Source organism: Dendroctonus ponderosae, unplaced genomic scaffold, assembly GCF_020466585.1.
Source record: "Dendroctonus ponderosae isolate FM_Combo_2020 unplaced genomic scaffold, Dpon_F_20191213v2 Dpon_F_20191213_3, whole genome shotgun sequence".
In the NCBI taxonomy this organism is placed as follows: Eukaryota; Metazoa; Arthropoda; class Insecta; order Coleoptera; family Curculionidae; genus Dendroctonus; species Dendroctonus ponderosae.
In genome coordinates, this window is record NW_026018508.1 from 15,085,345 (window position 1) to 15,102,849 (window position 17,505).

At 41.1% G+C, this 17,505-nt stretch overlaps 6 protein-coding genes across 12 annotated transcripts in view; 3 read left to right on the forward strand and 3 right to left on the reverse strand.

Moving 5' to 3' along the window:
- The window catches only part of LOC109538573 (eukaryotic translation initiation factor 4 gamma 3), a 27,620-nt gene extending 25,578 nt beyond the window's left edge, over window positions 1–2,042 (reverse strand). For all 3 annotated transcript variants that reach the window (XM_019905842.2, XM_019905841.2, XM_019905840.2), the window contains exon 1: window positions 1,511–2,042. In XM_019905842.2, the coding sequence (XP_019761401.2) occupies window positions 1,511–1,575 (65 nt within the window). In that variant the 5' untranslated portion in view covers window positions 1,576–2,042. The remainder of the gene's footprint in view (window positions 1–1,510) is intronic.
- Window positions 2,043–2,540: 498 nt separating this feature from the next.
- On the forward strand, window positions 2,541–4,105 carry LOC109538665 (protein LZIC). Of its 2 annotated transcripts, none has more exons than XM_048664562.1 (4): window positions 2,541–2,767; window positions 3,033–3,186; window positions 3,308–3,463; window positions 3,523–4,105. In XM_048664562.1, exons 1-4 carry the CDS (start codon window positions 2,667–2,669, stop codon window positions 3,655–3,657), a joined length of 546 nt encoding a protein of 181 aa, XP_048520519.1. In that variant the 5' UTR covers window positions 2,541–2,666; the 3' UTR covers window positions 3,658–4,105. The 2 variants fall into 2 exon arrangements, with proteins under 2 accessions (XP_048520519.1, XP_019761579.1); XM_019906020.2 differs by having other exon boundaries at window positions 2,542–2,767; window positions 3,051–3,186.
- LOC109538662 (zinc finger MYND domain-containing protein 11) lies at window positions 3,977–8,346 on the reverse strand. 3 transcript variants are annotated; one of them, XM_019906017.2, is made up of 12 exons: window positions 7,955–8,346; window positions 7,333–7,811; window positions 6,413–6,606; window positions 6,294–6,348; window positions 5,873–6,229; window positions 5,602–5,815; window positions 5,353–5,549; window positions 5,183–5,299; window positions 4,885–5,128; window positions 4,554–4,822; window positions 4,326–4,493; window positions 3,977–4,267 (listed from the first exon to the last, which is right to left on the reverse strand). In XM_019906017.2, the coding sequence occupies exons 3-12, from the start codon at window positions 6,598–6,600 to the stop codon at window positions 4,139–4,141; spliced, it is 1,938 nt and encodes a 645-aa protein (XP_019761576.1). In that variant the 5' UTR covers window positions 6,601–6,606; window positions 7,333–7,811; window positions 7,955–8,346; the 3' UTR covers window positions 3,977–4,138. The 3 variants fall into 3 exon arrangements, with proteins under 3 accessions (XP_019761576.1, XP_019761575.1, XP_019761574.1); XM_019906016.2 differs by having other exon boundaries at window positions 6,413–6,623; XM_019906015.2 differs by having other exon boundaries at window positions 6,413–7,811.
- An 18-nt stretch (window positions 8,347–8,364) lies between these two features.
- Window positions 8,365–11,521, forward strand: LOC109538663 (calcium uptake protein 1 homolog, mitochondrial). Of its 2 annotated transcripts, XM_019906018.2 has the most exons (10): window positions 8,365–8,768; window positions 8,818–8,956; window positions 9,009–9,165; window positions 9,715–9,752; window positions 9,896–9,907; window positions 10,149–10,263; window positions 10,314–10,474; window positions 10,535–10,776; window positions 10,836–11,053; window positions 11,137–11,521. In XM_019906018.2, exons 1-10 carry the CDS (start codon window positions 8,539–8,541, stop codon window positions 11,289–11,291), a joined length of 1,467 nt encoding a protein of 488 aa, XP_019761577.2. In that variant the 5' UTR covers window positions 8,365–8,538; the 3' UTR covers window positions 11,292–11,521. The 2 variants fall into 2 exon arrangements, with proteins under 2 accessions (XP_019761577.2, XP_019761578.2); XM_019906019.2 differs by lacking the exon at window positions 9,896–9,907.
- On the reverse strand, window positions 11,515–14,652 carry LOC109538661 (oocyte zinc finger protein XlCOF6). Its single transcript, XM_019906014.2, has 10 exons — window positions 14,360–14,652; window positions 13,918–14,299; window positions 13,425–13,865; window positions 13,019–13,374; window positions 12,822–12,963; window positions 12,687–12,772; window positions 12,494–12,634; window positions 12,299–12,432; window positions 12,012–12,247; window positions 11,515–11,955 (listed from the first exon to the last, which is right to left on the reverse strand). Exons 1-10 carry the CDS (start codon window positions 14,528–14,530, stop codon window positions 11,813–11,815), a joined length of 2,232 nt encoding a protein of 743 aa, XP_019761573.2. The 5' UTR covers window positions 14,531–14,652; the 3' UTR covers window positions 11,515–11,812.
- Window positions 14,653–15,187: 535 nt separating this feature from the next.
- Window positions 15,188–17,499, forward strand: LOC109538713 (protein brambleberry). The gene is made up of 7 exons (XM_019906083.2): window positions 15,188–15,559; window positions 15,640–15,836; window positions 15,895–16,070; window positions 16,130–16,411; window positions 16,467–16,631; window positions 16,683–16,904; window positions 16,959–17,499. Exons 1-7 carry the CDS (start codon window positions 15,281–15,283, stop codon window positions 17,381–17,383), a joined length of 1,746 nt encoding a protein of 581 aa, XP_019761642.1. The 5' UTR covers window positions 15,188–15,280; the 3' UTR covers window positions 17,384–17,499.
- The last annotated feature ends 6 nt before the right edge of the window (window positions 17,500–17,505 follow it).

Here is a 17,505-nt window from a genome sequence, read left to right on the forward strand (position 1 = left end):
CCCTGGATCCGCCCTTGCACCTAAACTGCGTTGAAAACGGCAGGCCTATAAGCCACATTTCGTCGGTTATACAGTGTTCGTGTGGGCTCAATAGAAACATTCACTGTGTGCTGTAATGACTTTTACAGCTTTCGTTTGCCCGGATAATCGGTTATTTTCAGCTTATTGGAGATAGATCGATAGATCTTTACAAGTCTGTCACCCGAAGCGAACACAACTGTGAAGATGTGTACTAGCGAAACTAAAAACACCAAATTCCAATCAACTATAGCCCAATAATAAAAACATCGCTCCTTATTGGCCAATTGTCCGAAATAATCAATCATTGGCATCGAAAATAAAACCCGAAATGAACTTTATCGGTTGCGATTATTGCCATTGTGCATTTTTCAGCACGAAAACGTGCAACTTTCATTAAATTTAACTGACAATCTGGACCATTTCCTCATCGCTTTGATACTATTGAAAACCTTTTCGGCACTAGTGATATGGCTTTTGATAAGCTATGTCCTGCGTTATGTAAAAAAACAGGCAGTCTAAACGGCTATTTCGGTACTAATACAATGACTCATTGACCAAGGTGAATAACCTAGTTAATGGCCTGGTAGCTATTCAATTGAGAAAAACCGCATTTAATCAACAAGGCATTTTGAGAGGGTCGCTTTTGAGACTGGCAATCATCCAGAACCACGCAAGCGATAAGCCTGGGAAATTTTTCGAAAAATGCTGCTGTTAAGGGCAAGAGAAATCAAGCAAAACTTAAAAAACCTTCGTTTACCGTTAGGGTGCTTTAAAGCGAATAAAGGGCGGTGTCTGCTAGAAGTGATTGCTAAAGCAGGCTTGCGGCAACACTGTGGAGTTACCCGGCGTCCACTTAACAAGCGCCTGCGTCACTGAGTACCTACCAAAATCACCAAAAAATGGCCTCATGACGATTATTTAGGGCCCAGAATGGGCGACTTATTGAGCAATACCAGCACCCAAAATTACTTCCTATCATACTCACGAACTGATAAAAAGCGCGAACTATTTGGCAAGGGCTTGTAGGTCTGCAGGGCGACTTGCGTATTGCTTTAGCATCCAATTAGCAGCAGTTATCATATGATGTAACTGCAGCTGCCGCTAGTACCATAAAAAGAGCAGTCTTAAATATGGGTTATTACAGTTGGTGCGTCAAGCAATGCTTGGCATTCCTCACATTTAGGAATTGGTACCATATGGCCTTTAGAATTTGCTAATAATACTGCAACCTCATTGCATTAACTGGCGATGGTGAATGTACAAGTAGCAGAGATTGGCTAGTGAATGCGGTTGCCACCACTAGATTTCCAAGAAATTAATGCAATGAAGTGAGCGCATTCCAAGCAATTAACTTGTGAATGGTGCCGCTGATTTGGACGCTTATTAAGGGCCGTAAAGCTATCAGTGAGGACTTTCACACTCACTAATGAATGCCCTGACACTGACTTGACAGATGGGCGTACCAAATTTTCTGAATCAAAAAGGATACGGCGAGTTGGAATATCTCTGAGTCTGAGGCCCCCCAGTGGCCGGTTGCTTCTGATTGGTACTCATCTCAGGTTAGGGATCGGCGTCCCCTAGTGTGGGCACCACAGGTTTACTTTTCGTATCTGCATATGTTCACAATGGTTGGCACATCACATCACTTTCACTAAAGCGCCGAATACATCGAAATCATATTCTACCAAAACAAGGACTTACACTGTTACAAGCTAGCTACAATTTTGATAATGACTAGTTTTTGTTAACAGCTTATCTAACCACTTTCTTTATCAAAGGTTAAGATAATTCCAATATGGCGGAGTATTATTCGTAGAAAAACATGTTAACTTTAAAATGTCCAGGGAATCGCCTGGCTCATGGCTCGTCACTGGCGAGATGTAAAACACCGTTTTCTAATTGTTCTAGTTCGTCTAAAAAATTATCAGTTTCTGTTAAGCAAAATAAGTGAAAAATTAATTTTCAAGTGACACGCGGCTTTCACGTTATGTGACAGGAGCGCCCCTAGCAAATTGTTCACACACTATTAAGCCTTTTTTCACTCGGACACTCCCGTTCCTCCTATCTCCTTCTGTAGCGTGCTCTGCTGGCAATAAAAGCCCGTCCGGATGTCGTTGCTTTGAAATGAGCCGGCACAATTTCGTATGTCAAACGTGGCAAATAAACATGCATCAATGTGACCAACTTCCAGGAAATGCTCTGGTCAACTACCGTTTACCCCCCGCGATGCAAATAAGTACATCGAAGCTCCAGGACTCTTAATAAGGGTGGGATTAATTTGTTGATAAATTTATTTAAAATTCGTTAAATSGACCTTCAGCTAAAGTTTTGCATTGTAACATTTGCTTTTAATTCAATAATATTCATTAATTAAACTAAATAAAAAACAAAAAAATTCAAGTTGCGATCCAACATTAGTCTTGATGTGTTCGTTATATTTGAAACAAACACATATTTTATCAAAAATTTTCAAAAAATTGACTGAATCGTTTTCTCTTTTTGGCGCCAGCAAAAAACGAGATGCTGCATTTGTCACATAAAAGTTGTATACATCAAAAATGTTGGGTTAAACAGCTCAAATATATTCAAAGTATTCAAAAAAGCATAAAAACGCTTTCAAATAAGAGCACTCCTAAGAACGGAGAATGTCCTCCCATGGACAAGGTGAGACTGAAAAACTGAAACACAATGTTGAAAAGCAACTGGACCGCTTGATGGAACAACTGTCCGATTTGGAGGCCTGCAAGTAAGAACCCGCACTTGTCCTTTAATTAATATTGTAAAATATAACATTCTTAAACACCTACTTAACTTGCCACCTGCTCGTTTTGGGAGTGAACTGATCATACGAAAATCACCCACTGAGTTCCTCTATTTTCCTTTGGACATTATTCCTTCGCTACAAAGTAGTGCGGTAATAATTTAACCAGCCTGATTTATTAGACTTTCTGCATTTGAAACCTACCATAATAGTTAAAAGCTGTTTATCATATAACCAAATATGTCAATAGTTTTATTGGAATGAATAGAGAATCAATGGAAGCCTCAGACTACGAAGAAATCAAAGAAGAAACAATGGATCAGCTAAAGGAACTGAACGCGAGTCTATTAAAATTAGTAAACGGTGATATATCACTGGTAAATTCCATAGGCGCACTTCAGCTGGTAAGTGGCCAGAACTCAATCCTCGCATTCTACAAATTCCCAACTCCTCAACCCCTTCATATGCTTCCATATATTCAAGTACCTTGTAATTAAACAATTAATTAACGAAACAACAAATTAGGCGACCCAAGCTGCAATTTCGCAAGCATTCAAAACGCCAGAAGTGATACGGCTGTTTGGGAGAAGAGAACCCAAGCAACTGAGAGAAAGACTTGAGACTGTTGAAGAGCAATTAAAGTTCAATAAAATAAGCGTTGAAGCCAGAGACCGACAAAAGGTTAGTTAGTAACTGTTTAGCTTCTTGAATTGTGGTGGCATCGATGGCTGGTTTTCCAGGGCGAAATCCTCACTGCATTAAGGCAGTTGAACGAACAGCTTACAAGGGACGAGCTGCAGTTTTTAGAGCAGCATTCTCAACAATTTGCAGCGTTTAAAAATGTCGAGTTTTTAGAACTAAATGAACAGCAGTAGGTGCCCATCAGCAGATAGTCGTAACATTAATTTTATATCTTTATCAGTTGCCAGATTTGCGTAAGCTAGCCCTTATCCCTTTGTGGACGGAGTTTTATATTTTTAAGTAAACGCTTTTTGATTAGTTTTTGGGGTATATTAGGGTAAAAAATGCTCCAAAAAACGTTACAGATTTTAATTTGGAATCACTTTTTTTAATTTTTAACTTTTGATTTAACTTTTAAAGTGAAGTACTCCGTTGCTAGAAAAAAAATGCAAAAAGGTGCCTCCGCCAACCCCGCCTCAAAACCTCGTCAACTATACGCAGATCAAAATACGCTTAAACTTAAAAACTATTTAATACACACTATAGTTGCACGAAATCGGCGGATACAGTCTAATTAATATTAAAACTGCCACATATGTGAATGAATAAAATACATGAACAAACACGTCTATCCCAATTGGACACTGCCTATTGTATAAAATATTCAAAGCAAATCTATATTTGCCGTTTCCGTCGGCAGACTTTCTTGTGCTCGGCCTGCCAATGCTGTTGCTGGCAAGTCTGTGAACAATACGCGGTGTTCCAACAACAATGGTAAATGGCATCCTGCTCACAATTGAAGCACTGAAATTTAAACAAAAATTTTTTAACAAATTTCCCTGCAACACTGACCCTCTCTTACCCATTGTTTCTTTTTTGTCTCAGAAATCTGCATGTTGTGGGATTCAAACAGCCTTTTTAAGTGCTCATTGTGTTCGTCAGTGATTCGGTCAATCTCGGCCTGCATGCAGTCCATTGTGCACTTGATAATTTCCTTTTTATCGGACAACGGTTCAACCATTCGTCTCATCTTGAAATATTCAGGATAACTATGAGGATTGTGCTGACAATATAAGCGATTGCAGTTTACCTTCTCTACTGAGTCGCTGTAAGGCTGATCTAGCTGATGCAGATCAGCGCTTTGTGGGGGCTTTTTGTAATTCTCTGTCGAGCTAGATACTTGCTCCTGGTGCTCGTCGAATCTAAAAGGATCCGCAGCGCCGCTGTTTCCCCTAAATGAATAGTCAGTTTCCTCTTCTTCGCCATCTGAAATGTCGATCACATTGCCCGAAATTACTTCACTCGAACCGCCTTCCGCCTCCAATTTAGGTCGCTTGCTTGGGGTTCTCTGCGACATATCTAGGAAAAAGCGGCTTGTTTAAGTACGCTGGTTAATTTAGTTGCCAATTAAAGTAGTGTACCGCTCGAGCCAGCTTCGCTTTGGATTTCTTGAATCGCCGGGCTGTTGCTCGTCTGTCTAGCCGGGGACTGTCCCTTTTTCTTAAATGATTTAGCGGCATGGCTCACCGACAACAGCGGTCGTTTTTGGACTTTTTTATTTTTCGATACCGATAGCAAATTCTCAATTTCCTGGGGATCAGACAGCAGTTTCTGATGGTAAATCAGTTCCTCCAAGGCCTTAGTAAATGCAGTCGACGACTTGATCTGAACGGCAAAAAACTGTTATTTACCCAGCTTGTCTTCAAAATTAACACGTACTTTTAGCTTTTCTTTTGGAACAGTGATGGGTTTTATGTAGCTTTTGTGAATCAGCGACCTTTCATGCTTCCCCCCGAAGAATCGCACATCATAATGTGAAGAAGTTTCCTTAATTACCTGCAAGCAAGAATGGTTGCAGTTGTTTGATCAGCTTTGAGGCACACGCTTACCTTCGCCGGCCAATAAGGGTAGCCTTTCTGCTTCGCCCAAACTAGCTCATGAGGATTTCGGCAAGGCAAAGTGAACCATCGCAAGTGGATTTTTTCGTTGCTGTGCTTGTAGCAGTCCACGCAGTTCTTCAGCTCCGATATGTCGTGCAGGGCGTCGCGAATCATCATCTCTGCAGCGGAATGTTCAAGAGATTTACCTAAAACTACCATGTAGTTACTGGGAACTGGTTGCACTTGCTTTGTACTCACTTCCATGGAAAATAGCGACGTTGTGCTGGATAGTGAGAATGTCAGCCAGAAATTCTGAGAGGATATTGTACGCTTCTGAGTTAAGATTAACTTCAAGAACGGACATATCGCGATGCTCGCAGAATAATTGGTTGGCTCGCCATGTGAGCTCTGTGTCTGTCAGCCAGCTGGGCCTTTCGTCTTCGCCGATATTCTCGGTAATTGTGTATGGTAACTAAAACCCAATTATTGCGTCAAATTTCAAAAAATGCGTAAATGTTTTGCCGCATACCCAAGTCCTAATTCGGTGCAAGACGAACTTGAGCAGATAATTCATCTCAGACTTGTCCATTTTGCAGTCATCAATATTGATGATATTGCAAACGCTGCACAGTTTCTCATTGAACAAATGAACAGACGATTTGTCGGCAGCATTGGAACTAGTGGAAATGTCCATACTAATTTCGCCAACATTCATACCAGCATCAATACTAGATCGCAGAGAATCACTTGGTTTGTGAATGTTGAATCGTTGTTCCGCAATCTTTATACAGTCGAAATGGAAAACTCGGAAACAGTTTTCGCATACCTTCACGTCGCCTGCTAAATGGCACTCGAAACAGTACCAATCTTTAAAAACAAACTGTGGCTGTAAGACAAGACCAGATAGTTTTAGCTTCGGGAGGCACTGGAATAAATAGAGGCACACTCACCTGGTTCTGGTCCGTTACTTTGTACGTCTGCTCCGCGTTGGCTTTTTTATTCACGCTGGAAATTAGGAATAGATCGTGGCAAAGTGCTTACAAGTAAATAAGCGATTGTTCATACTAACATGATCAGTCCATCCTTAACACATTGGTTGATGTAGAGCTCGACTTGTTCCTGCGTGCAATCATTAGACTTCTGAAAATGTTTTAGAATTCTGTTTGAATCGCAGGATTGGTGGCCCGCACTGGCCAATCGTATGGCATCCCAGATTTTCTTCACGTTTATTGGGTCACAATGCCGACGAATTGCCATTTTCACCTGGAAATCAAATGAAACTGCTTTCATTTCATCATGTTATCAAACTATTAGCTAATAGTTTGATAGTCTGTGTTATTAACTAAAGGAAAGCATGGCGCAATCATTTGTTACGTGGCCTATCAAGTTTAAACCCGCCGATTATTTGTAATAAATCATTTTTTTATAACTGGACTGCAAGGAATATAAAACGTGACATCCAAATCTAAAAACTGAATTCCCTCGTAGACTTTAATTCATCAGCAAGTTAGCGTTATTATTTAATCAAGTGGGATTCAGTCACACGCAAGAGTAGTAAATATTATCAGCCCCAATTATGATGAAAGGAGGCACAGAAACACCCTCGGTTGGCTCAGTAGAAACTATTACTTGTTTTGGCGGTTGAAGCCTTATAGAGTGAAATACAATTAGATATTTTCCAAAGTCAATTGCTCCGATAATTGTAGAAACACACGCTGAACATTCAGGGAGCTTCGAGGCATTATACATTTGTATACATTTTCATGTATACATAATCATATCATGTAGCATCCCAGATGTTCTCAATGCCTTTGCGCTCACTTCGCCACAACGCGTAAATTTGCCCTAATAAATCATCCAGTAGTTGCAGTTGTTTATAACAATTCTACCACGCTCAAGTTTCAAGGGCCCTCAGTTTGCTAGTTTTTGTACAGGTTCTAACCTTACATGCCTACAGGTATAAATTGCAGTATGGTTGCCACTTCTTACCTGCAAAAAGGAGTGTTAACTATCGGTTGGACGCGAAATAGGAGACCCAAAACACAAAGTTCTAAGCCGATAGTTTTTGTATATCTTTGCACAAAATTGGGAAAAAAACTCCTTTCAAAACAACATTTGACAGTGTCAAAATGCTTCAAATTCTTGATAAATATGTCAATTTCGAATTAGAACATGTGGCAATGCCTATTTGTGTCCCCGATATAATTTTTTTACATTAATATTATTTAGTATGTAGTATGTGGACCTAAAAAGTTTTGTTGGAAATTGTTATGTACTAGTAATTACAATGAACTATAAGGTAAAAAAAACTACTCGTAGACTAAATGGTTATAACATTCTAATACAATAAATTATTCAACTACATGGAATTTCAATTTGATTCGATAATGTCCATCTATTTGGTGGGTGAAGTGTCTTGGGGCTTCTCCTTCAATTGGCCAGTATAATTCAAATATAACATTCGACACCTGCAAATGCACTAAACTAACCCAAACGCACTAGGTATGCAATAAAGCTTACATAAATTATACTATAAATGGACGTTATATACATATACGTATATATATAATAATTATGCCTATTATTGTTAAGCTTGTGGACTTCCACTTACCATCTCCAGTCTATCATAAAGAAGGTCATACCTCCACTTAGAAAAAGTAGAAGACATATGCTAATCATGGGTTCCATTTTCCTCTTGTGGCCAAAGTTCTTATACCCTCTGTTCTGCACGAAATTCCATGTTCCATTAATAAACGCAGGCGATTTAACGTTAATTTGCTTAGTTCCAAGCAAGCCTCTGGTGATCGGTAATATTCTTGAGAGCGGCATTATAAATACAAATGCCGGAATCTAAATGCGTAGCCTCGATTACACACAATAATACTGTTACTCACGCAGTACAGTATTTTCAACAATTCTTTTGATGGCACATTATAATCAGAGACAAGGGATAACTATTTCTTGTCTCTGTTATAATAATAACAAACCTGACATAATCCCAACAAAAAATAACCCAATATTCGAGACGTCAGTGTCACACACAGGTGTCACATAACATCCATTTTTAGGTTATCAGTGTCAGTTTTTTGCCAAAACAACCCAAAAGTGCTTAAATGTGTGCGGTTTCACTTGGAGAACCATGACCGTTGCTTCCTGGTAACATCTTACTATTTTCGACCTTTCTGTGCTAGCGCCATGAGCTATTTTCCCATTTTGCGTCTACTGCCACTCAGATCGCGCCTACTTCGCCAAAACACCTTTCCCAAAGTCCTGCCTTCACTTCCCAGCCATGTTATCGAATCGCACAGACACCACCATACAATCCCAAACAGCCAGTCAAATGTTGAAAAGGGGGCCCCAATTCCCAAGGGCTACTTGCTGTTAATGTGTCTGTTCCTGCTCTCGCCCTTCGTGGAATGGAAACGGTAAATTCCTAACTTGCGTCCATGTGATCGCCCTATTGGTGTTCTTTAGGATTGGGGGGTTGCCTCTGGTCAAGGCGGAGGCCCTTCAGGAAAGTGACGACCAGTCAACGGACGGTGATGATGAAAGTACAGAAGCTGGCGGAAAGAAGAAAAAGCGAAAGGAGAAAGTCGGATTCCGCGACAGGAAGGTGCGCTTTGCCGGCTTTTTGTTCAAGCATTTTTTTGGTTTTTTTCTCCCAGATTATAGAATATGAGAACCGAATGCGATCTTACTCCACACCCGACAAGATATTTCGCTATTTTGCTACTGTAAAGCTTATTGGTGAATCCAATGAGGTTTACATGACGCCCGATGATTTTCTAAGAGCGATCACACCGGGAGTTAAACAGCCTGACGGTAAATTATACTTAAGTACTGGTAAATGGGTTGTAGCGGGTTGGAAGTTTATGTTTGCGACTAACTGTCGGTGTGGACTAAATTTGTATCCTACCACTTACTAATCCCTAAGTCCTGGGCTATTGAAAAAGCGAGTTCCTGGGCTTCTCAGAACTAACACGCCCGCATTCGCAGATAATTCAGTATGAAAACCGCATTCGGCACTACTCAGCGCCGGACAAGGTTTTTCGGTACTTTGCCACTCTCCAAGTTCAAGGGCCTGCAGTGGATCAGCACGAGGTCTACATGACTCCTGATGACTTTTTAAGATCAATCACTCCCGGATCAAAACAGCCTGATGGTCAGTTTCGTTCACTTCCTTCTGCTTTAGCCAGTCAAGTCCTTTTGAAGCTTTACTAACTACTTAATATCTACTAGTTTTGGGCTTTTGGCTTCGCTGTTTTATTGCTTGATTGTCGATGTTGCTTCTGTGCTCCACTTAAGAAATTAGCGTGGGTTTTGACTCAAAATGGTACATTGAGGATTAACTATGTTTTTTGTTGTTTGCAGGCCTGGGGCTAGATCAGTACAAGCGCTACGATCCAAAAGTAAGTTGGATATAAAAATGTTCCCATTAATTTCACCTCTTGATGCAAAACCCTCAAGTCAAGTTCTAAGCTTTTAACGGAATTTCCCACTATAGGAAGATCCTATCTGTGTATGTAATCACATCTATTTGTATCTTTTTCAGCACGGTTTACAGGTAAAAGTAGTCTCAATTTGGTGCATGCGTTTTCAGGAGTTTCCGCTTTGGTTAAGTTTTTCTACTTTGAGCATGTTGGGACACTCGCGCTTTGTTTTGTGCCCTTATTTCCACAGCCCTTTGGACATTGCTAAGGCTGTTTTTAGAACAAATCACCTAGGCTAGCTAGGTTTTACCAGAGTTTTACTTATATGTTATGCTGTTTTCAATTGAAAATACAATCTAAAGAGCGTTTCTGCAGGTAGTGCAAAAGAAGCTGGATTTGACCCTCGACCAGGATAGCATCTTCTACAAACTAGGCAGCGCCGGCCTGATTAACTTTTCCGACTACATCTTCCTTCTCACCGTGCTATCAAGTGAGTGGCGATTTGCATCCTCGCCAGCTTAAACCAGCGCTATTTTTCAGCATCGCATCGTCACTTTGAAATCGCCTTTCGCATGTTCGACTTGAATGGTGATGGCGATGTGGACTCCGAAGAGTTTGAAAAAGTCGCCACATTAATAAGACAGCAAACAAGCGTTGGCTCCCGCCATAGAGATCATGCTAATACGGGAAATACGTTCAAGGTAAAGAACGCTGGCTTAAGGCACGAATTTGCGATTGAAATCCTTGCAATTTGAATTTAGGGTGTCAATTCCGCCTTAACCACCTACTTCTTCGGTCCCAACCTCAAGCAGAAGCTCACCATTGAGAAGTTCTTGGAGTTCCAGAAGCAGCTGCAAAGAGAGATCTTGAGTCTGGAGTTTCAGCGCAAAAACCCGGATAAGAACGGGAACATTTCTGAGGCAGATTTTACAGAGCTGCTGCTGGCCTATGCGGGCTACTCCAACAAGAAGAAATCGCGAATGTTGAAACGAGTGAAGAAGACGTAAGCAATCGCCAAATTTACAGTTCTTCTAGATTAATATCTTCTCAATTGCCTTACAGTTTTAAGGACAACTCTAAAGGACTGTCTAGGGAAGACTACTTGAATTTCTTCCATTTCCTCAACAACATCAACGATGTGGATACAGCGCTCACCTTCTACCACATCGCAGGAGCCTCCCTTGATGAATCCACGCTGAAACACGTTGCCAAAAGTGTGGTGCATGTGGACCTGAGCGACCACGTTATCCATGTGGTGTTTACAATTTTTGATGAAAATCGTAAGTACGCAAACTTATCACTCGATTATCAAGCTCATAGAAATCTCAAAAAATTGCAACATCGAATATGTTCATCTTTCCAGATGATGGAATGTTAAGTAACAAAGAATTCATCGCCGTGATGAAAAACCGTTTGCTGCGAGGTTTGGAAAAACCTAAGGACACCGGTTTTGTTAAGTGTATGCGATCGATCATCAAGTGCGCAAAAGACACTAAACCTGCGTTATTAGATATCTAATTTCCGCTTTCTATTTAGTTTTTCATCATGCTTCCAAACTTCACCCTATAAATGTGTATGAATTATATTTATGAACCATTGTTATTTATTAGCTATATACGGAATGTTGAGAGCCTCGAAGGGAAAGAACTTTGAAAATCCATTATTATCGCCCCACTTGTTAATTGTGTTTTGTTTATACCGAGCTGTGCAGGATTGTTGTTGAGTTGAGAGTAAAATTCTATTTCGTATAAAAATCTTTAATATTCCTATCATCAAGTAAAGGTCTGCTAAAGCAACTGAAGTTCCTCTACAATGCAGCGGTGAAAGTCAATATAAAATTACCTAGTAAAAAGAAAAATAGAGATGCACTTGTAAAAAGTGGCCGCTACAAAATAAATACTACTTCATACAATTGAAGACAAACACACGCAATGAGATTCGAAAACCAACACTTGAACACACGGATCTACCTATTTTGTATAGCACTTTCGAAGGCTTATCACATATTAATTTATGCACAATTTGCTGTTACAATAGTATTAGGGCAAATTGCCGATTTTATATTCGCTTCTACTGGCTTTTTGCAGAGGCATTTCGGGATGTTTCTTTTTTTGGTGTTTTTGCATTGTTGTTCGATCATGATAGGCGTTTCCGCAGAACATACATTGAAAGGGTTTCTCACCTGAAAGTTTACACAAATGAAAAATCAAAACTATGTTTACATTCCACTCTACCTACCAGTATGGGTGCGCATGTGAATCTCCATAACATGCTGAAACGGAAACGATTTATCACACAATTTGCACTTAAATGGCATCTTTCCAGTGTGCTGGAACATATGCACTTTGAGATGTGCCGTTTGCTTAAACGATTTGCCGCATGTGTCGCAAGAAAACGGTCGCTCTCCTGTATGTATTCTGTAATGGACTTTCAGTTGCGTTTGAGTTCTGGCTGTTTTTCCGCACATGTCGCACCTAGTGATCAATCAAAGTGAACGACGATGCCATTTATCCTGGAAAAATTACCTAAATCTGGCCGTTTCCATGTCCTCGTGCTTCCGATGGTGCGTTTTCAATTCACTTTCAAATGGAAACCTCTTTCCGCATACGTCGCACGTGTGCTTGTTGTGCTTCTGCTCCATATGAACATCCAGTTGATCCTAAAAGTGCATTATTGCGTCAACTACATGGGTCAACCGGAGAAAAAACGTGGTGACTCACCCTGGTGTCGCACATAAATGAACATATCTTACATTTAAACTCTTTAAATTCTGGATGTCTTCGGATGTGTCTGCCGTATCCATATTTAGTGGTGAAAATTTCGCCGCAAAATTCGCACTGAAGGTTCACCGGTTTGGGAGGCTGCAACAACCAAACTTGAACCAAAATTAATTTAACACTGGAAATGTCTTACAGGCTTGGGTAGCGGGTTTCCATCTTCATCCACATGAGTATGCATTATTCGAATATGCCGCTGCAGCATAAATTTTGTCGTATAAACTAAAAAAGACACTTTAAAGCGGTGTTGAGGCAAACCCCCATTTCCTACCATTTCCACAGGAGGAGCATAAAAACCGCTTTCCAAAATGCATCTTGAAATGGCGCACCAAGCTGGTCTTGTAGGTGAAGGTCTTCCCGCACTTGTTGCACGAGTAGTTCTTCTCCTTCAGATGGCTCAGCATGTGTTTGTTCTGGAAAGTCGTTTAAATAGCATTTCAAAAAACCCCAACGGTGTTTAAAACGTACTTTTTTGTAATTTCTAGAGAATTTCTTGCCGCATATTTTACAAGATAACGACTTGTCGTGGTCGTATTTGATGTTGTGCTCTTCGAATTCTTCCTTCGTGTGAAAAAAGAGCCGACAGGGCCGGCAAATGTGCGATTTTCTCGAATGTAACCCCAAATGAAACAAAGGAACTTGTTGAGTGAATTGTCTCAAGCATATCAGGCAGGAGAGATCGTCCAAGTGGCAGGTCTCATAATGCGCTATCACTGCGCCAATTTCTCCCAGATTTTCGTTGCAAAGCTGGCATGTGAAAGCGCCATCGTATTGGGTGAGTTTCAACACTTTTTGGGACAGCCGATTGTTGTGAGGTTCGGGCTCTAAAATAAAAGCGGAATTTTTGTGCCGATTTTCTAAAACCCGTACTTACTCAGGCTCCCATCTGGTTCTCCTTCTCGCTCGATTTTCACCGATGTTTTAACATCCACTTTGAAGCACTCGTTTAAATGCTCGGTTAACAAGTCTTTTGTCCTGAAATATTTCCGACACGGTATACACTTTATGCTGTCTTTCGAGTGAAGCGCCATGTGGTAAACGAGATTATCGCGTTTTTTGTACGGTTTTGGGCGAGTGCATAGAATGCACTCATCCACTTCTAGTTCTGGGGCGTGCACCTCATCGTAATGATCAATTGATGTATTAACATCAGGCAAAACTTTACTGCAAAACCGACAAATTAGCTCTTTGTTCTCGTTTTCTATCGCATCGCAATCATCGTTTTCCACTTTGGGTTCACTGCTCCGATTTTTCTTTGGTCTTCCTCTCTTTTTGATTGGTGGTTGTATACGGTCAGTGAATCTTCGCTTTCTTCCTACAATATTTAGAGGGAGTATCGCATTTTTTACATTTAAAAAAGTGCTTACTGCTAATAACAGGTTCATCTTTGATTTCGACTTCATCTTCAGTTTCCTGACGCTCGTCTTCAGCTGTTGCTGTTGCTTCTATCTTGAACTTTTTCTCCTTCAGAGGCTCCCAGTCGGAGTCATCCTCACATTCGGCGCCAAAGGCTTCATCTTCAGACTCGCTGAAGTAAGGCCGTTGTTCTTCACTCTGGCCAGTCTCACTTAAGTGTGGTTTTACTTTAGGCTCTGGTTTGGCACTTAAGGCCAGAGGTTTGTGCTCAGCCAAAACGGTGTCTAAGAGAGAGTTTGTTTGGACGCATTTGCAAAAGAATCTGTACGCCTCACTAAGCAGGCCTATACAAGGTTTGCATACTTGCTGGGGCTTTTCATCAGTCGGACTGACCTGGAGTTCAAACAAGGTGGATTTTATTGGGTTTTCTCAGGGCGTTTTAAAGCTACTCACTTCTACATCACAGTGTCTTTTAAATATTTCCAGCAAATTGATTTCTTCAGTCTTTTCTTCACTGTGAATCAGGACATTGTAAACTGACTGCAAATCTTCGCCTTCCAGTAAACAGATTCGACATATTTTTTCGAAGTTGCTTAGTGCTATCACCACTGCACTCTTCTCCATTTTCAAATCACCAATTAGTGGGTGTTGAGAGTTTTTTCCCAAGTAAATACATGAAGAGTTTAATTAAACAACAAACAAGCAGGGAAACTATTTGACAACTCGTCAAAAGAAACGTCAATGGGTGAAAATATGTTGGATTGCCTATATCCCAGGTGCACGGGTGAAGCTACACTTTATATCTGGCGGAATTCGGAGTTTTTTTAAATTTTCCCTTAAAGACCCATTGAAATAAAGCACATTCAAGACAAAAAATGCGGATTGTCCATAGAATCATGCTAGAAAAGATTTACAAAGTTTAATAAAATAGCCATGTTGTGTCAATATTTACGCCATATTTTGTGCAGTGGAACATAGGTCAAATTTTGTGTGTCCAATCATCGATTATTAGTTCTTAAAACATGATTTAAGAGTATACAGCACTGCGCAATCGCATTTTCAAAGATAAATGTCGAGTAAAAATTCTACATTATCTGCAAATTTATGGACCATCCACATTTTTTTCCGTGAATGTGCTTTATTTTAAGTGTACTTGTGTGTGTAAAATTAAAAAAACCGCCGAAATCCGCCAGATATAAAGTGAACCTTCTCCCAATTGGCAACATGGACCACCTGTCAGGCTGACATCGGTCAAAATTGAACAGCTGCATTAGTTTTGAAATTTTAACGGTCGCTGCTTCGGTTTACTTGTCTTCATCTATGCTCGATTTGTTCAAGTTATTCTGATTTAATAACTGACTATCTGTTTTTATAATGAAAACCTTCGTTCCGCTGCTTTTCCATACAACACTAGCAGTTTTGTTGCTGATTTTCGCTGGCAACGTCAGCGTAGAAGGGGCTCTAACAGATTACTTTACTAGTTTCGTGGGTTTCTTCTGGTATGGTGATGGAACGAAGAATGAAGTCCGCTCGATACAGGAGTTCAAAAAAACTATACCGTATGAAGTATCTAGCGTGGATGAGAAGTTTATTTCTAAGGCTGTAGAGCTCACTGGAGTGCCGAATTCTGAACTGGACTCTTGCCAGCAGAGGGTGAGTGGTTTGGGAAGAACACAAGAAGTGGACAGTTTTCAGTGGCGAAGTCAGCACTCAGATTTGCTTTTCTCTGGCAGGTGGTGTTGAGACTGAAAACCGACTGCAACAAGATGAATGACGAAGAACTGGCCAAGATGGCAGTGCATCTTCTGAATTGCCAGTCGTTTGTTGAAGGCAGAAAAATATTCACCTGCATGGAAGAAATGAGCATCAAGCAATGCACTAGTGCTATGGATTCTGACACTTGGAACAGCTACCTTCTGATGAGCAATCGGTAATTGACCCTTTCAGCCGACAAGTCAACGTTTTTCATATATTCTGCTGATTTCCAGAGCCAAAGCAGTATGTTACATGATCAGGAAATCCCAGTTTACAGCCCTCGGAGAGCACACCGTCAACAAGCTAATGGAAGCATCCCAAAATCAACTGGGAGTTTTGGAAAAAATCTCCACCAACCAGGAAAACATCCTTGGCGTAGCCGAAAAAACTTCCGAGTCTCTAGCCAAAGGTCAGCAAAACTTCTTAGCAACAAGAGCAGTCAGGACTTTAGGTAAATTCTCATTGCAGGTCAAAATACTCTTTTCGAGCAGCAGAAGGATCTTGAGAAAGCTCAGCTGCACGGTCAACTCGTCATTGAAGAAAACATCAGGAGACTGGCTTCCGAGAAGCAGCTGATCCGTGATACTCACAACACGCTGGTTCAGATGACCAAAGAGGTGCAATCAAGTCTGGCAAGTACTGCAAAAATGGTCGCTGATCAGCACTCAGACACCAAGGTCAATCATGCTCAACTGTTGGAGGATGTGAACACTATTCAGAAGAAAGCCAGTGCACTGTTTGACCGGATTGGTAAGTTCTTGGACGAGGGAAGGGATTCAGTTAGGAGCGTGTTTAACGGTTTTAGAGGGCTACTCTGAGATGCTGTTGAAGCAAAAGGAGGAGTTCCAAGGCCAGTATGAGGCCACCTTGAACAACCTGAACGAAGTGAATGAAACTATGCACGCTCTGGTTAATCTAGTTAAGGGAACCAGACAGACTTTGGAGGAAAAAGTGTCGTGGATTCTGACAGGTAATTAAGTAGGCGATTGAACTATTCGTAGATTCTCATGCAAATCTTCAGCTTTGGGAGGCACGGACCAGGCAGTTGAACGACTGAACTTGGTTTTTTCGCACGTCTGTTTCTCATTGGTGGCAATGCTGGGCTGTGCGTTCCTCTCGGCAAAACCCAGCACCCGATTGGCCATTATTAGCCTGCCGCCCATTAACTTAGTCATGGCTGTGTTCGGGAACAGTTATCTGGGTCTTCAAAACCTGCTCTTAGCGACGGCAACAATAATTATTGGTAAGTGATGATAATTGCTGATTTTCAATATTTATTTGAACGAGTATGCTTCAGTGCAAATGCTTGGAACTTGGGCCTGGAAGCAGCGGAAATCCTCACAAGCTATTGGCTTGCCTGCGTCGAAATCGCTACCCGCAAAGCCCGATTCATGCAAAAGCTTTACACAGTTCAGTGAAACCGACAAGCTACGTGCTTTTCAGAGCAATCCCGAAACGCTTGACGATTATGCCGAAATGGAGCGCAATGAAACGGACTATTACAGTGAACATTTCCAACGGTTAACTCCTCCTATTTCACGCAACGGACACTATCCCAATCTGCTGTCCAGGTCTAGGAGCAACACTCCTCTTCGACTGAACGAGGGGTTGCGAGGTTCTTGCCGTGCGAAAACTCGCGCAGGAACTCCTTGTAAGTTGAGCGCGATTACAGGTAGGGACTACTGTTACAGGCACCAAACAGGCGACTCGATTATGGGGTAATTTTAATTTAAAGTTTTCAACCATAATATTTGTTATCAGACTGTGAAGGCTTTCGCGGCAAGGGCGGATCCAGGGAGGGGGTCCCCCATTCAATTCTCTATCCAACGATGCCAAAACGAATT

What these genes read in the sequence shown, in the direction of transcription:
- LOC109538665 (XM_048664562.1), top strand. Translation starts at nt 2,667, where the DNA reads ATGTCCTCCCATGGACAAGGTGAGACTGAAAAACTGAAACACAATGTT. An exon ending in CCATAGGCGCACTTCAGCTG is followed by an intron (nt 3,187 to 3,307) that starts GTAAGTGGCCAG and finishes ACAACAAATTAG; the next exon opens with GCGACCCAAGCTGCAATTTC. An exon ending in AAGCCAGAGACCGACAAAAG is followed by an intron (nt 3,464 to 3,522) that starts GTTAGTTAGTAA and finishes CTGGTTTTCCAG; the next exon opens with GGCGAAATCCTCACTGCATT.
- LOC109538662 (XM_019906015.2), bottom strand. Translation starts at nt 6,633, where the DNA reads ATGAAAGCAGTTTCATTTGATTTCCAGGTGAAAATGGCAATTCGTCGG. An exon ending in GTTAAGGATGGACTGATCAT is followed by an intron (nt 6,349 to 6,412) that starts GTTAGTATGAAC and finishes CCTAATTTCCAG; the next exon opens with CGTGAATAAAAAAGCCAACG. An exon ending in ACAGCGACTCAGTAGAGAAG is followed by an intron (nt 4,494 to 4,553) that starts GTAAACTGCAAT and finishes GAATATTTCAAG; the next exon opens with ATGAGACGAATGGTTGAACC.
- LOC109538663 (XM_019906018.2), top strand. Translation starts at nt 8,539, where the DNA reads ATGAGCTATTTTCCCATTTTGCGTCTACTGCCACTCAGATCGCGCCTA. An exon ending in ATACGGGAAATACGTTCAAG is followed by an intron (nt 10,475 to 10,534) that starts GTAAAGAACGCT and finishes ATTTGAATTTAG; the next exon opens with GGTGTCAATTCCGCCTTAAC. An exon ending in TACAATTTTTGATGAAAATC is followed by an intron (nt 11,054 to 11,136) that starts GTAAGTACGCAA and finishes TCATCTTTCCAG; the next exon opens with ATGATGGAATGTTAAGTAAC.
- LOC109538661 (XM_019906014.2), bottom strand. Translation starts at nt 14,530, where the DNA reads ATGGAGAAGAGTGCAGTGGTGATAGCACTAAGCAACTTCGAAAAAATA. An exon ending in GAAACCCGCTACCCAAGCCT is followed by an intron (nt 12,635 to 12,686) that starts GTAAGACATTTC and finishes TGGTTGTTGCAG; the next exon opens with CCTCCCAAACCGGTGAACCT. An exon ending in ATGGAAACGGCCAGATTTAG is followed by an intron (nt 12,248 to 12,298) that starts GTAATTTTTCCA and finishes ATTGATCACTAG; the next exon opens with GTGCGACATGTGCGGAAAAA.
- LOC109538713 (XM_019906083.2), top strand. Translation starts at nt 15,281, where the DNA reads ATGAAAACCTTCGTTCCGCTGCTTTTCCATACAACACTAGCAGTTTTG. An exon ending in TTCCGAGTCTCTAGCCAAAG is followed by an intron (nt 16,071 to 16,129) that starts GTCAGCAAAACT and finishes TTCTCATTGCAG; the next exon opens with GTCAAAATACTCTTTTCGAG. An exon ending in TGCACTGTTTGACCGGATTG is followed by an intron (nt 16,412 to 16,466) that starts GTAAGTTCTTGG and finishes TAACGGTTTTAG; the next exon opens with AGGGCTACTCTGAGATGCTG.